At 42.4% G+C, this 17,217-nt stretch overlaps 1 protein-coding gene across 1 annotated transcript in view; it reads right to left on the bottom strand.

The window, feature by feature from the left end:
* Positions 1-546: 546 nt before the first annotated feature.
* The window catches only part of LOC128738964 (mitochondrial folate transporter/carrier), a 28,430-nt gene continuing 11,759 nt past the window's right edge, over positions 547-17,217 (bottom strand). The window contains exons 2-6 of the mRNA XM_053834472.1: positions 11,800-11,953; positions 11,480-11,735; positions 11,287-11,400; positions 1,982-2,127; positions 547-1,040 (exon numbers count right to left, since the gene is read on the bottom strand). Of these exons, the coding sequence (XP_053690447.1) occupies positions 911-1,040; positions 1,982-2,127; positions 11,287-11,400; positions 11,480-11,735; positions 11,800-11,953 (800 nt within the window). The 3' untranslated portion in view covers positions 547-910. The remainder of the gene's footprint in view (positions 1,041-1,981; positions 2,128-11,286; positions 11,401-11,479; positions 11,736-11,799; positions 11,954-17,217) is intronic.

Raw genomic sequence — 17,217 nt, 5'->3', positions numbered from 1 at the left:
AAAGCGTTTCCCCTTTTTCGTTGGCTTCATGATATTTTCGTCATCTTAAAAACTTTTTGATAATCCAAAAATTGTCACCTAAACCGCACCAAACTTCACTTTTGGCCTTCCGGCTTTACAACTGCACTAAACGTTCAATAATCTAAAATATTACATTTTTAGAGAACAAATGCACTGCCCTACTGACACAACCCAACAAGATGCAAAACTTAAATAAAAGTCAAAGCATGCTGCGAACGTGGAATTTATGTGCGACGAAAGATCATCTCAGAAGATACCTAATACCGTTTGATTAAATACAAATGACATGTATCGCGTTTTTCATCCCGGGAGCCTTTTGCTGTCTTGATCGATGCACCAGGTCCCGGCGTTAATCAAGAAAATTTTCAACCCGAAAAAATCCTCGATCCTCTGATCGGCGGGACTGGAATTTGATTTTACTGCAGCTTGAATGAGCCGTCCGGCACGGCTAACTACAGAGCCATGGGGACCTCTCAACATGACAACTTTCGGAGCATTACAACCATAAACTCGTAATTTGGCAAAAGCTTGTGTGTATGTACTTTTATAAAAGTATTATAACATAAACGAAATAGTCTTAACCATTCTAACGTTATGATTGTATCGAAATAAGATAAGAGTCCTTAAAGCGTCCTATTGTGATGCAGCATACAGACTAAATTTGCGCACAGCCAATCGGTAGTGACCGACGCGTACTTCACGCTATGTATTTTAAGCTATTCTACGGTACTACTCCTGTACTAGTCATTTTTGGTTGGTTGTATTTAGTTTTACGGCTGGAGCCAGCCAATAGATGCAATTAATTTGCGCATGGCACACGGTGCACAGCACGGTAATGTGCACTTTGCCGGTCGCATTTCGTTTTTGTCGCTTTTTTCGAACGACTTTATTACGACTTCCGGAAGCCCAACAGATAGCGCGAGACGTGCTCGTACGTAACGAACGTAACCATAGTCGCCGGCATCACGCGCAACAAATTCGGACCGAGCCCTTTATAGAAGCCACGCCAGGACTCATATCTGGGAGAGGGGAGAGAAAGAAAAAGAAGGAAAACAAACGATTACTTTTGGTAGTTTTCTTTTGCTTGATTTTTTTTTTGTTATTTTAATTCGACTTTATTACTTCGCTCGAAAAAAAAATTAAGTAGCTATAATTAAAGTCTTTAACTGTTTCCCGGTTGAATCGCTAACTCTGGAATAAAAGAGGGGTCTTGGTGCGTTGTACTAGGAGTAAAAAACTAACTAAGCGGATATTGTGCTGTCATTTTTTTTTGTTTGCTCTAGCTTGAGTAACTTTTTTCTTCCTTAAGTTTTATGCATGAAAAAAAGAATGAGTAAGAACGTAGTTCGGATAGTTTTTAAACCTTTTTCCTATTTTCTTCTAAATGGATTACAAAAAAATGTTTCATCAATGAAGGATATTCGATTGGCAAGAAAAAAATACAGGTGATATTCTGCCACACAAACTATCATTCAAAAAACTTGAACGATACTTTCGTGCCCTATTGATTACTAATAATAATAGTAATAGTAATGTCTGATGACCGTTCAATCAAGGATTATTTTCCAGCTTTTGTGTTGAGTAGGCAACCTGTTATTTCCTTCAATGAAAAATGATTTCGCTTGCAAAACACTTAAATACTTAAACGCTATCTAGACGACGATTTTTTGTATCATTAGAAAAAGACGGAAACATGTCGAGAGAATTGGTATTACACACGATCTTAAGTTTTAATCAGTGGGACAGCCAGAAGAGAATTATATTTTTTTTTACGGTTTTGCGCTTCGAGCCTCTGAAGGTTTTTTTTTCGTTTATTCTTTCCGCATCCTGCGCGCAGCTTCCAGCATCCGTCTAGTGCTTGTTGAACTGCTCATAGATCAACATGACCAGGCAGATGTTGGGCGTGACGTGGACCAGGTACGGCCAGAGCCCCTTGTAAAACCCGGACAAACGTTCGTACCTCCAAGTGAGCTTGATGCAGTCCCAGGTGCCCTTGTAGCGGTGGTTGTGGTCCTGCAGCCGGGCCCGCACTACCTGGTACGGGTAGGTCGTGGCGGCCGCAATCAGCTTCGAAACGGCGGCGAACGTCAAATACTCTACGGTAGTCTGAAAAGAGATAGAACGCAATGATTGCGGGTTATTGGAATCCATTGCACGAAGTTAGAACTGAAATCTGACATAAATCGCAAATCAAATTTCAACAATCTGGGGTTTAAAGGGTTATTGGTTATTAAAAATATCTTCACCCCATATCTTATGTTCAAGATTGCCCAGTAACTAAAAGACGCATTAAACGATGATTAAATAACTAAATTTCTGTTTAGAAACTGGGCATCTCAGCTTCCAATTTGGACTACAATAAGATATGTTTCTATTAAAGAATTGCTGATTTACCGATTTATTAATTATGACGTTAAATTTTCAATTAAAATTAAACTGTCAGCGAAAATATGAGCCGGGTTAAGTCACACTCAAAATGCAGTCATTCGGTAGGTAAATTTTAAACCGAAGTCCACTAACGTTCTAACAATACACCCGAAGTTAAGCGATCATAATAGAGTCAGCGCAGCTCGTTATTTGTTTATTTGTTAAAAAGAAGTCAACGGATTTCTGGATCCTAATGACTAATAAAAACTACCAGCTAATGTTCTAAAGCGAGATTTTAACACGTTGCGGCTAACGCAAAAACAGGATACAAAACGGTTAAAATTGCGTTGTAAGCCAGATATAGTGCTAAAGTTGCTGTAGTTGGTTCTTCTGTGTGGTGTACGTAAAAATGAATTGTTCCGTGTTAAGCGAGGCGGAGCTGAAATGTCGATTCTCACAAGTATCCAAGGGCAGTCGATCCGGGACGTCAAAACATCTGATATAAAAACAGCTTTGATTACGTCCTGACGACTTTGCAGAGAGTCCAGGTTGATTAGTCTGCAACGCTGTTCGTAGCTTGGTAGTCTGATCGATCTGAAAGCGAATGAACCTCCGCTGTACTGCCTCGATTCGGGTGATGCCGTTTTGATAATACGGGCTCCATACGGGTGCGCAGTATTCAAGATTAGAACGAACTAACGCACAGTAGAGTGATTTCAGGCAGTATATAACATTGAAGTTGTTGGCGATACGCGTGATCAATCCCAAATTCCTGAGATTGATCATGCGTATCGCCGAGATCTTTGACGCAATCGTAAAGATATGCTTGACAGTCGGTGTTCGAAGATTATCGGATTCAGCTTTCTGGAGAACGTAATCACTTCACACTTATCGGGGTTCAATGTTAGACGATTGTTTTTACGCCATTCGGCAAATATCGACAGCTGGTCCTGGAGTGCGAGAGTATCATACGAGTCATTTACTTTTGCAAAAAATTTTAAGTCGTCGGCAAACGCAAGCCGAGCACCGTTGAGTGTTATGTAGACGTCGCTAAAATAGATAAGGAAAACCAAAGGACCAAGATGGCTACCTTGCGGAATTCCAGAGAAGGCGATGAAAGCCTGCGAAATGGACCCGTCGATAGATACATTAACGAGACGATTCGACAGATACGATTTAAACCACTGGAGCAGCGGCCCTCCAAAGCCGTGTTTATACTGTTTAGCGATAGCGATTTGATGATTCAGCTTATCAAAGGCAGCAGAGAGGTCCGTGTAGATGACGTCTGTCTGAGAACGGTCGTCGAAGCAGTCCATTATGTGGGAAGTGAGTGTTAGTAGATTGGTCGTAGTCGTTGCGCGCTTGGGCATGAATCCGTGTTGTTCATCGGCCAAATACTGCTGGACGAACGAGGAAATTGATGCAATCACGACGAGCTCGAAGAGTTTTAATAATGCACATAAGGCCGAGATTCCTCTGTATTTGTCCACGTTTCTTTTATTACCCTTCTTATGAACTGGAAACATATAAGCGGATTTCCAGGCAAAAGGAAATACACCTGAGCTAATCGATAAGCTAAACAGACGACGGATTGGGGATACCAAGGCTTCAACACAGTTCTTCAAAAAGATTAAAGGTATGCCGTCCGGTCCAGCGGAGGAAGAGCTTTTTAACTTCAGAGCTGCCAGCCTAATCATAGCATCGTCAATAGTCAGGTTATTGAGAGAGTCGCCGAGACTAGGAACGCTTTCTAGGGCAGTAGATACTTCTTTGTCAGACAGCCTTTCATTAACAAAGACACTGGAGAATTTCCGTGATAATAGTTGACAAACCATATCCATATTAGTAGCAGTGTCGTTTCCAAAGAACATTGCTGACGGAAGATCGTCGTCTTTTCGTTGAGCATTCACATATTTCCAGAACGACTTAGGGCTACGTTTCAATCTGCGCTGAACGTTAAGTATTTACGGAAGCAGTGACGACTGAACTTTTTATAACGTCTGTTGAGCGCCAGATAGTGGTTTCGCAGCGTTTGGGTCTTGTACCTTGAGTACCTACTTAATGCAGCTTTTTTTCGGATTTGAGGCGATGCAGCGTAGCGTTTATCCACGGTAGATACGGTTCTGTGCGTATCGTTTTTTTAGGCACGTGGCGGTCGATAATGTAATTCAAAATATGCGAAAAAGTCAAAGCAGCAGCGTTAACGTCATTACAATCCTGGGACTGTATCCCAGTCGATACACGTTAAGGATCTTTGGATAAGATCGAAATCGGCGCGAATAAATCGTAGTACATGGGCAGTGGCATATTAGACATCCTGGACGATGTATGTTGATGAATTGAAATTAGTAATGGTGGATGATGGAGGGCGTCTTTGACGAGAGGAGCCGGTGCCAAGACACATTCTGGAGCAAGACTGCAAATGCTGGGGAAGCAAAGATCCAAACAGCGTCCGTTTTCGTTGAGGATTTTATTGATTTGTTGCAAAGTAGCTGTGCTATAGCAGTCGAGCAATTCATTGGTGATCGGGGGAAGTAATGAAGAACTAGAGTCGACGAACAGATATCCATTGCCGCGTTCACACCAATTTATACTGGGAAGGTTGAAATCGCCCAATCAGAAGCGGAAGCTGTCGAGAACCCATGCAAGAAGAAATCGAAAAACTCTACAGCATGAAAGCTTATCTGCCCCACCACACTTACACCATTCTCCTCATCGAATCCCTGGCCTCTGGCATCCATCGAACCAATCGCGCTGTAAAATCAGGGAATTCTATAGCCGTAGTTGATGACCCCATCAAAATGGAAACAAAAGTGTCTAGTTCATTCGCCTTCGTTCTCGTTCCGAAAATGGCTGAATTTGGACCTATTCTCTGCCTTCCGCTCAAACACGTCAGGGAGGTCAATTGCTTCATTTGTTTCGTTGTCTGGAACTATAAGCTTACGTGAACCTTAAAGTGATCAAGCTGGTCCCAAGGGGAAATGACATACATACGCTCAATTACGTCTCTTTCAAAATCGGCTTATGCGGACGATTCAAAGCAAAAGCGATGTCTAGCGACCCAACACATTTGGTTTCGGTAATTTGAAGACAATATCGCAAAAGCTTACCGGAAAACCCCATCGGAACCTCTTGGAACGGACAAATTCACCAGCTTCGAGTTTGCTGAGCACGGATGTACCAGAAATACTGGGCTGCCAGGACGCACGCAACGAGACATGATGGCAGCTCTTTCTGATCCCGTACACTCTTAAATGAGTTTACCCGTAAATTGGTTGGGTTTAGCTAAGACTTGGTTACAACTACTTAAAATACTCTTAAAATACCCTTAAAAACTCGCATTTTGAGTAGCTTTTCAACCAAAAAATTGGTAGCAGGAACTTAAAAGTGCGTTGTTTGTCACAGAGAATAATTCAATTATCGGCAGCAAGTAGCCAAAATTGGTTGAATTTCTTATCCATCAACCTAGTTTATCTCTTCGCTATCTTCTCAGTTTTCTTGACCCTGCTCACGGTGGGCCTGTACTCTCAGGCAAGTGTGCGTGTAAAATAAGATTCGTTGAAAAGAAAAATTTCAGCCTTATTTCGTCTAAAAGCCACTGGCGAATTCTGACTGCAACGAATCTTTTTCTTTTGCTACTCTACAACCGGGCCGCACTTCGGATAGTAATAAGCAAGCTCCCGGCTCTCCTAACCCAGTTGAGCTAGTCGCAGCCTGCGCTCCTCGCCTGCGCAACGCGAACTGGATGCATCCAATGACTGCTACGATATCATCGTGTTAACTGAAAGCTGGCTTGACCCGCGAACTCTCTCTCTCTCTTGTCAAGCGTTCGGTCCCGAATGTGAAGTATCCCGTTGCGACCGTGGGTCCGGAAATAGTCGAAAGTGTGGGTGTGTATCGAGCTCGCAAATAGCAAACTTTTCCTGGATGGATCTTACATTCCGCCGATCGAGTACGCGGCGATGCTTTGAGCGCTGGTCACTCCCGGTCGGTTATTTCAGTGATTTCAACTTGCCAGGACTTCTGTGGCAACTATTCAGCAATGGTTTTTCTCCATCCGGATCCCGATCACTCCACTGTCCTCGAAGCATTAGATAATTTGGACACTTACATTTGATTTTGCTGTAAGTACAGCTGCTGATGGGATCCAAAATACGTTGGTTACCATAAAGTCTCTTGATTGCTATAGCTGTGCTACCTTGCGACAGTTTAGTCACGTGACAACGAAAACAATCGCAATATGGATCTCTGGTTCGTCACTGTACAGAATGTTGCCCCAGTGATTTCGCTCGCTCCGTCGCCTCCGGTTAAGCTAGTAAGACACCACCCTTCACTCATCCTAGCCATTCACGACCATTATTCTGATCAAACGAAAGTCATCCCATCTGTTTCGTCTGGCTTTCCGAATGCTGATCATCGAAGTATTGCCGAATTTTTTACCATTATCTACTGAATTGGTGTTCACGACGGCAACGACACCGACAACGTAGCCGGTAATTTTCTTGCTTCTTTATTTGCACGATTGAACATTCGGAAGCACACCTGGAAACACCCTGATGGAGAGGTCTGCTCTCAGAGCGACTACATTTTGGTTGATGGCCGGCACTTTTCTGATGTCGTAGATGTTCGATCCTTCCGGGAACCAAACGTCGACTCGGACCACTATCTCGTAGTAAGCAAAATCCGCGCCCGGTTGTCCAACGTATTCCAATCGAAACCAACGAGAAAGATACGGCTGAACATTCGGCGGTTATCAGCAGAAGGAGTTGCTGCAGTACTCTCGGAAGTCTGAGGAGCGGATCGGTGAACAACTTGAACAAGAGAACCAGTGAGTGGTTTGACGCAGAGTGCCAGCGAGTGACTGATGAGAAGAATGGAGCCAGAAGTCACATATTGGCTGTAACTGTGTCACGCCAGAGCAGAGAGAAATACCGAGATGCCGAAAAGAGACTTCACCGTCGTAAGAAACGCCAGCACTGGTGATCGCGTTCTTTGGGAGGCGGAGGATTGCTTCGAGAGGCACGATACACGAGGACGAGGTTAGTAAAGCAGCGAGAGAGCTGAAAAACGGCAAAGCAGCAGAACTTTTGAAAGTCGGAAGCGAACGGTTGTATAGTGCAATCCATCAGGTAATACTAAATATATGGACTGAGGAGGAATTACCTACGGACTGGTTGGAAGGTCTCATATGCTCGATTTAAAAGGACCATTGACTCGAATGCAGCAATTATCTAGGCATTACTCTCCTCAATTCTGCATACAAAATTTTCTCCCGCCTCCTGTTTCTCAGACTGCGGCCGTTGCAGGAAACCGAACCGGACCGGACGGACCAAATGTTCACCTTGCGACAGGTCCCCGATAAATTCCGGGAATTCAACTTGCAGACTCGCCATTTGAATATAGACTTCAAGGCGGCGTGCGGTTCAGTTAAACGAAATGAGCTGTGGTAGATTATGCTTGAGCATGGTTTTCCAACAAAATTGATAAGGCTGAAACGTGCTACCCTTGATGACTCAAAATCAAGCGTCAGGCTAGCGGGTGAAACATCGAACTCGTTTGTGACGTTAGTTGGTTTGAGGCAAGCTGTCGGGCTAACGAATTTGCAATGTTCAACATTGCGTTGGAAGGTGTTATTCGAAGGCGTGCAGCAAAGCGGTATCATCAGCTCCGGGACCTCCGTATGAAACTTGCGCTCTGTAAGATGCTTAAATTTTTAAATGCTTAAATAAATTAAAAGACGGCAATCAATCTACAGTGGGCTGGTCACGTAGTAAAGATGCCCGATGAGAGACCAGCGAAAACAATTTTCAGCAGCTAACCTGGTAGAAACCGACGACTTCGAGGCAGACCCCACATTTGTTAGATGAGCGCTGTTGACAAAGATGCTAGAACAGTGGATGTCAGAGGCGTTTGGAGATTAGCAGCCTAAGACCGATCAAGGTGGAGACGGCTCCTAAATTTGACCCTAATTTGGCAAGCGGATTGTCGACGAAAGACCGGTTCAGTTTCTCATCTTCGGCTATGCGGTCCGAAGCGCGAAGTCCGATATTTAACTGGATCTTTTCGTGATCGATAGTTGAGATTACGCAATGGATTTACCTAGCAATGAAACAACTTCGAGGAAACAGTTTCTCGTACGAGTTAGGAAGAAGCCAATGTTTTTGTTACAGTTTAGTTTTCGGAAGTGTATTTAGGGGAGCATCACCATGTCTCCCGTGACTCGATCCTGAGCTATTCATTGTGAAGTCGTTGATTATGGCTGCACACACAAGTCGGCTTTGACCTAGACGAGTTATCTAGCACGTTGCGTGTGCTTCTTGAAGAGAACAGATTCCATTGTGCACAGTCGTCCGGAATTCTTGCGACATACCCACCGTGGCCTCCTAACTTTCATAGGATGTACGGTGGAAATCTCTCCAAGTAGTACCTGCCCTGCAGTGGTTAATATTCTGAACCACTCACCACTTTCCTCTTTTGTACTCCTCCTAAAATAGTCCGCAACACCTTTCGTTCAAATACGCAAGTGCACATATATCTTCCGTAAGCAAAGTTACAGGCTTAACTGCGTAGAGGACTACCGGGCTGATTAAAGTTTTGTACAAAGCCGCCGTTTTTAGTCTGCTGTAGATTTCCTCTACTGTCTTAAATTTTTTAGTAATTATGTCAAGAGCGTTTGCAAAGGCTAGAAGTTGGGTAATTTTGCGACGATCGTTCCCCTCTTCACCTTCAATAGCGATATTAAATAACATACAGGACAGTCCATCGAGAATGCTTCCGAAACACACAACTTTGACCATCCGCGTCAGTTTTTCGGCGAAACTGTTCTCGTCCATTATTGGTCATAGCTGTTCGCGCTCGACTGTAACCGTATGCTACCATGAAATTCGCGAAAATATGATACGTGGGCACGTTGTACTCCCGACATTTCTGGATTTGTCGTAGAGTCGGAAATTTGATCCGTAGTAACAGGGGTCTCCATAAAGTCCGCCTGATACTGCCCTACGAACGAATGGCTGATACTGCCCTTTCCATGGCTTTAGCTGTTATTTCTTGTCGGATTACTTGGAGATCGGGAGCCGTGACTGTATTATCGTTTGTGATCACTCTCATTTTAATTTCCGTTCCACCTTGTTATATCGCAGTTGAGATGCTTATCGACGAACTGTTTCCTGCTGTTGGCCACCTCACGCTCGTTTGTGACCAGGTTTTTCTCCTTGGATGTAACAATTCTCGGGTAAATTTTCAAATAGCCCTAAGTGACAATGAGAGATTCTCTTCGCGTCTCTACTCTTCCGCTTTTTACGGTGATCCTAATGCATTTTAACACATCAGCTTTGCATAAAACGGTTGCCGGAGTCACTAGTTAGCTAAATGTTTTGAAAATTTCCTTTTCTATGCATTTATGTAGCCGTGAAAGACGGAAGAGAGGAGACGCGAAGAGAAGCTCTCATTGTCACTTAGGTCTATTTGAAAAGTTACCCGAGAATTGCTCCTGTCAGTAAGGGAAACAGTTATTTCTGCCCTCTTTTGAAGCTTTTTCCTTCTCATGAACGTGCTAAACTGATCCCGTGCTCGACGGTATATGACTGAATTCATCTTTGTAGCATTTCTTTTCCATCTTTTTCTTCTTTTCATCATTTGCTGGTATTCTCCCCCAAACCTAACATTTCGTGCACTCGAGATTTCTGTACCTTACGTTGACGTTACAGCCGATTATATCCTACCCCATCTATCTTCGAGGGTCGTAGCGTATGTTGGTAACGTTCGATAAAAATCAGCCATCGATGAAAATATAGTCGATAGTCGATTTGGTTCAATGCTCGTTCGTCAAGTGATCTCCAAGTGACCTTGCAGATGTTTTTGCGAGGAAAGAAAGTGCTTATGATCACAAGACTTCAAGAAGATACCAAGTTTATCCACCGTTTTTCAATATCGTTCGTGTCAGTGGACAGGTCATGAGGCTCTATCATCGTTCCGTATATCGCTTCCCACCCGACCTGGACGTTCATACCCCGATGACGTTCTTGATGTCCCGTACGTTGCCTCCAGCCGCTTGTAGAACGCTTCCTTGTCATGGTAGGGTCTATCTTCGTGCAGGAACTTAAGTAGTGACGATGCTATAATTGAAAAAACTTCCTTTTATCTTCAACTGACTCATTCTCTCGTTGATCACTTTCCAGTCTATAACGCAATCCGTTCTCAGTTTGTTGGGGGCTCCACCGCTCTGGTAAGCTTGGTCCTTACCCCCACTGGTTTACCTGAAAGCTACCTTTGACTGTAGGTAGCCAAGACCACGGTTCCAACGGTTTACGAATTGGTTAAAATCTTATCGGATTGATCGACACTTTTAAGATAAACTAGGTAAGGTAATTTCTACCACGTGCTGCAACCAATTTAGTGTTACATGAGGAAATAACATAGGACCGCTTTTGTTGTCATTATTCATTATAAGGAGAGTAATATCTTGTCGTTGCCAGTTATCCGATAATCGAATTCTCGATAAAAAACAAAGAATTTTGTTTATCAAGAAACTATTTGTTTAGTGAATTGAGCTCTAGCAGTATTTTCTGCTCTGCAAGGCACAAAATTGTTTCTCTAACAAACCAGTTACGCCCAGAATAAACCAATGTGTTAAGTTATTTAGATTTCAATTGTGTTAATTGATAGTTTTTAACACTGCTGCTCACAAGAGGTACATTCAAGTTTTTTTTTCAGATTTTGCTTCCCCTGAGGTGATTCAGTTAAATAAGCAAATTCATATTTAAATATTCGAGCCAAGCCCTGCGCAAGAATTTTAAAATTATTTGTCACCAGTGAGGGTTTTTTTGATCGCTTTGCTTGACTATTAAACAATTTCGAATTGTTTGAAAGTAAACAGAACCATATCTTCTAACTCACCAGCTTGGCATCGATGGGTCGCTTCCGATGCTGGTTGTACTTATTCTTCATCTCTTCGTACGTCATGAATTGCAGCGCACCATGTGACACACCGAGCATTCCCGGCACAAAGCCCTAAAAATAGAGAACACAAATCAGTGCAACTGAAAGCAACAACTGGTTTAAGAAAAAACGGTAAATCACACAAACGTACACTGTACAGTCCTCGGACACCCTCGGTGCGGTAGATCTTCTTCAACCCGTCGACCATACCGGCATACATGGCGCTGTTGTTCGCCTTTTGGCCCGGTTCTGTAAGTTGCAAACAGAGCCGTGTTTTTACCACCCAAATCGGGTTGGTCATCACGAGGGTCAGCACGCCGGCTTCGGCCGCCGCCAGCATGTGCAGAGACGGACCCAACGGTTGGGCGGTATTACCATCCTGGATGTACGTTTTAATGGTGTTGTAACTAATGGGAGACACGAAAAAAAGTTATATTTTTTAAATCACAACGTTGCATGAAGCACACTTACAACAAAAAGTAGAATCCCCACGCGCTGCCAGATCCCCAAACATTCGGTGTGACGCCTTTGTACAGTCCCTTGAAGCCTTCCTGGCGGAATATGGTCAGGAATGCACCGGTCAGACCACGGTACTGGGGCACCGCAGCTGTTCGGCCATCGTTCACTGTAACGAAGGGAAAAGATAATGAGTACAACAAAACAGTTATAAATGTGAAACATAAACGTTTATTGCAAATGTTGCTATGTCAAGTAGTTCACGTGTTATCGCAGGCAGACGTCTAGCGCGCATTGCATTGCAGTTGACCGTCAAGGACAGTTTAAACTTTTGTTGTTGAGCTCTTATGCCACATAGAAAAAAAAAACTCGCGATAAGATAAAGATTACAACGCAAAATTTAGATATTTTCTCCAAAGCTAGTCTGAAGCGGAAAGAGGTATAAAAAAGCTGACGGTAGCAAGTGATAATTGGCTGGGTTTGCATAAACATTTACACTAAGCATTAGCGAGAGGATTGGTGTTTTGCCCACGGCAACAAACAACCTCTTTTTTGCGAGCTAGCTAGCTTTCGAAATTGTTGTTTTCGCCAAAATCAATGAACCATTGCTGGCAGTCAATTCATCGTCCCAAATCCACAGGTCACCTTTCAACCGTGCGCGCAGTTCTTCGCCTATTTTTTACGATCCTCCTGACTGACTGAAGAAATAAAGATGACGAAGCAAAGCCCCAGCAGCAGCAGCACGTGGCAGACAGCGCAACAGACACTCGGCGGCCATGACATTGCCCGTATCCCCGCGCGTACGCGCTCGCTTGTTTTCAACAAATTATAAAATTGCTTTAAATAACTAGGATTAAACCGTTCCGTTGTTGGACGGTCGTAAAAATAAACGTCTACCAAGCGTGTTCGAAGTAAAGTCACATTTTTCTCGTTTGTCTAGAATTTATTAAACAGCTGATGAGCGCGGTAAGCAAACATATGATAGCAACGAAACTAGTCAAATCCGGTTCACCGAACCGGATCAATTTCAGATACAAATCGGTTGGCTACTTAACAAAGTTCAAAGAGTGCTTCTTCCGCAATGAATAGTACACAGATTGTATAACGTTTCGTGGCACCGCAATTGGCAGTCGTCCATTTCGCGTTTCGTATTAAAATCGCGTGAAACACATTTCTCGTTTTGAATACGAAAATTTTCCGATGACCTTGATTGTTAACACCAAAGTGCCGACAATCAATTTGCAATTCTGTCCTTTGAACTTTGGCGTTCGGTAGTTTTGGACACGCGGTTAATTTTTGCGTTTGTTTCAGTAAGTCAGTAAACAGTACACTTCCCTAAGCCAGATCTAGTTAATCGAGTGAAAGTGTTCGAGGAAAAACAATTACTTCATCCTGAGTAGGAGCCAAGAAAAACAACGACTTTTAGTGCCGCGCTTTGATCAAAACATAGGTCTTTGTTGGCATCTATGTAGTGTCTGATCAGTTCACAAATATTTACCAATATGATTTACGTCATCAAAATATATTCACAGTACTTAAACAGTAAACTGTTTCTTCATTCCACATTTGCTGGATAAACATCCTCGTCGATCATTAATGAAGGTACTGACTGGGAAAAGGGTATAGCAAAAAGAAACTCATTGCAAGCTGAAGAATTTGAAACGGAAGGCACAGGCGATTATTATTTGCATCGTAAGCCTATTTTTAATCAAATCGAATTTCTTTGTTCTTTCTCTAAACAGTTTCGTTCGCTAGCTCTTCTAATCAGGGGTTAAAGTCCGAAGCACGACCACATATGGTTAACGTGGGATTGCGAAACCATTTTGTACATTTTTCATTTTCTCTTCTAAATGTTTCGAAATGAAAAAATTTAAAAACTTATAGAATGGTGCTTCTACTGAATAGTTTGTTGCTTCTATATAAACTACTAGCTGACCCGACAAACTTCGTATTGCCACAAATAAACCTGTGTTGTACATAAATCATGAATCTCGGATGATCTTTGTCACAATCTCGAGTTTTGCAAGCCCCCCAGTGGGCGGCGCTTCTGACGGCGGGTCACCGGCAACACTCGCGACCGTCTCGTCCTGAATGATCTAATGTTACTATAGATAGTTTTTGTGGTCTTAATTGACTAATGTTTTATGGAAGAGTCTGGAATTTCTCGAGTTCGATTAGTTTTTGAGTTTCGCAAAAATTTCTGTTTTATTTGTATGAGAGTCCGTATCTCCCTACCACAGGGGTGAGAGGTCTCTAACTATCGTAAAATAAATTCAAGACTCCAAAATCTCGCACATGCCAAATTTGGTTCCATTTGCTTGATTAGTTCTCAAGTTATAAGGAAATTTGAATTTCATTTGTATGGGAGCTCCCCTCTTAAAAGGGGAAGGGGTCGTAATTCACCATAGAAAAAAATTCTGCCATCTAAAACTCCCACATGCCAAATTTGGTTCCATTTGATTGATTAGTTCTCGAGATAAGAGGAAATTTGCATTTCATTTGTATGGAAGCCCACCCTCTTAAAGGGGAGATGGGCCTTAACTCGCTTTCTAAAGAAGAGAGGGGTCCTATTTCACCATAGAAAATATTTTTGCCTCCAGAAACCTCCACATGCCAAATTTGGTTCTATTTTCTTGATTAGTTCTCGAGTTATGAGGAAATTTGAATTTCATTTGTATAGGAGCCCCGCCTCCTAAAGTGGGTAGGGGTCCCAATTCATCATAGAAAAAATTTTTGTCTCCAAAAACACTCACGTGCCAAATTTGGTTCCATTTGCTTGATTAGTTCTCGAGTTATGAGGAAATTTGTATTTCGTTTGTATAGGAGCCCCCCTCTTAAAGATGGGAGGGGTCCTAATTCACCATAGAAAATATTCTTGCCCTCGAAAACTTTCACATGCCAAATTTGGTTTCATTTGCTTGATTAGCTCTCGAGTTATGAGAAAATTTGTATTTCATTTGTATAGGAGCCCCCCTCCTAAAGTGAGGAGGGGCCCAGTTCATCATAGAAAAAATTGTTGTCTCCAAAAACACACACGTGTCAAATTTGGTTCCATTTGCTTGATTATTTCTCGAGTTATGAGGAAATTTGTATTTCGTTTGTATAGGAGTCCCCCCTCTTAAAGTGGGGAGGGGTTCTAATTCACCACAGAAAATATTCATGCCCTAGAAAACTTTCACGTACCAAATTTGGTTCCATTTGCTTGATTAATTCTCGAGTCATGAGGAAATTTGCATTTCATTTGTATAGGAGCCCCCCTTCCTAAAGTGGGGAGGGGTCCTAATTCATCATAGAAAAAAATTTTGTCTCCGAAAACACTCACTTGCCAAATTTTGTTCCATTTGCTTGATTAGTTCTCGAATTATGAGGAGATTTGTATTTCATTTGTGTAGAAGCCCCCCCTCTTGAAGTGTGGAAGGATCCTAATTCACCGTAGAAAATATTTTTGCCTCCAAAAACCTCCACATGCCGAATTTGGTTCTATTTGCTTGATTAGTTCTCGAGTTATGGGGAAATTTGTATTTCATTTGTATTGGAGCCCCCCCTCCTAATGTGAGAAGAGGTCCTAATTCATCACAGAAAAAATTCTTGCCTCCAAAAACACCTACACGCCAAATTTGGTTCCATTTGCTGGATTAGTTCTCGAGTTATGAGGAAATTTGTATTTCGTTTGTATAGGACCCCCCCTCCTAAAGTGGGGAGGGGTCCCAATTCATCATTGAAAAAAAAATTGTCTCCAAAAACACACACACGCCAAATTTGGTTCAATTCGCTTGATTAGTTCTCGAGTTATGAGGAAATTTGTATTTCATTTGTACAGGAGCCCCTCCTCTTAAAGTGGGGAGGGGTCCTAATTCACCGTAGAAAATTTTCTTGCTCTCGAAAACCTTCACATGCCAAATTTGGTTGCATTTGCTTGATTAGTTCTCGAGTTATGAGGAAATTTGTATGGAAGCCCCCCTCTTAAAGGAGAGAGGAGTTACAATTCCCCTTATAAAGAGGGAGGGGTCTCAATTTACCATAGAATAAATTCTTGTCACCGAAAACACCCACATGCCAAATTTGGTTCTATTTGCTTGATTAGTTCTCGAGTTATGAGGAAATTTGTATTTCATTTGTATAGGAGCCCCCCCTCCTAAAGTGGGGAGAGGATCTTATTCATCATAGAAAACATTCTTGCCTCCAAAAACACCTACATGCCAAATTTGGTTCCATTTGCTGGATTAGCTCTCGAGTTATAAGGAAATTTGTATTTCGTTTGTATAGGAGCCCCCCCCCCCCCTCTTAAAGTGGGGAGGGGTCCCAATTCATCATAGAAAAAAATTTTGTCTCCAAAAACACCCACATGCCAAATTTGGTTCCATTTGCTTGATTAGTTCTCGAGTTATGAGGAAATTGGTATTTCATTTGCACAGGAGCCCCCCCTCTTAAAGTGAGGAGGGGTCCTAATTCAACATAGAAAATTTTCTTGCCCTCGAAAACCTTCACTTGCCGAATTTGGTTCCATTTGCTTGATTAGTTCTCGAGTTATGAGGAAATTTGTATGGAAACCCCCCCTCTTAAAGAGGAGAGGAGTTATAATTCCCCTTATAAAGAGGGGAGGGGTCTCGAATTACCCTAGAATAAATTCTTGTCACCGAAAACACCCACATGCCAAATTTGGTTCTATTTGCTTGATTAGTTCTCGAGTTATGCAGAAATTTGTGTTTCATTTGTATGGGAGCCCCCCCTCTTAGTGGGGGGAGGGGTCTCTAACCATCACTAAAACCTTTCCTGGCCCCAAAAACCTCTACATGCAAATTTTCACGCCGATTGGTTCAGTAGTTTTTGATTCTATAAGGAACACAGGACAGACAGACAGACAGACAGACAGAAATCCTTCTTTATAGGTATAGATTCTATACTTTATAAACTTTCAGCTAACTTAACAGAGGTATGTATGTATGTATGTATGTATGGGGCTAGCCACCATCACCTCAAGGGTTTCCCATTGTATACAAGTGGAGACATCCGGTTTCCAGATACATAACTTCGCCGTACAAACTTATCTTGCGTGATGATTTGTGTGCTAGAAGGGCGCGTAAAAATTCTCTTCGACCTTATATGACTTGGGCTAGTTACCACAACTTCAGCTAACTTAACGGAGGTGGTCCCAAATTACTACCTTGTGGCACTCTAGTAATATCAAAATATCGAACAGGTAGTGAGGTAAGCTATTTTAAATGTTGAGATTGAAAAAAGTCTTAAAGCTCTTTGTAAAATAATAAACAAGCCATCAGTTTTCGATTTCTGGTTTCTAGTTTGAATGAAACCGTCAAAACGATTTTTGAAATATCCTCATAGAAGTCGAACATTTTGATCATGGAGCTTGGATTGATTTGCTACTGCAACTGTACCAGCTAACTGTGCTTTTCCTTTGTGTCCTGTCTTTTG

The sequence above is a fragment of the Sabethes cyaneus genome, chromosome 2 (assembly GCF_943734655.1).
Source record: "Sabethes cyaneus chromosome 2, idSabCyanKW18_F2, whole genome shotgun sequence".
NCBI lineage: Eukaryota > Metazoa > Arthropoda > Insecta > Diptera > Culicidae > Sabethes > Sabethes cyaneus.
Note: the sequence above shows the minus strand (reverse complement) of the source record. Positions and strands in the feature narration are given on the sequence as shown.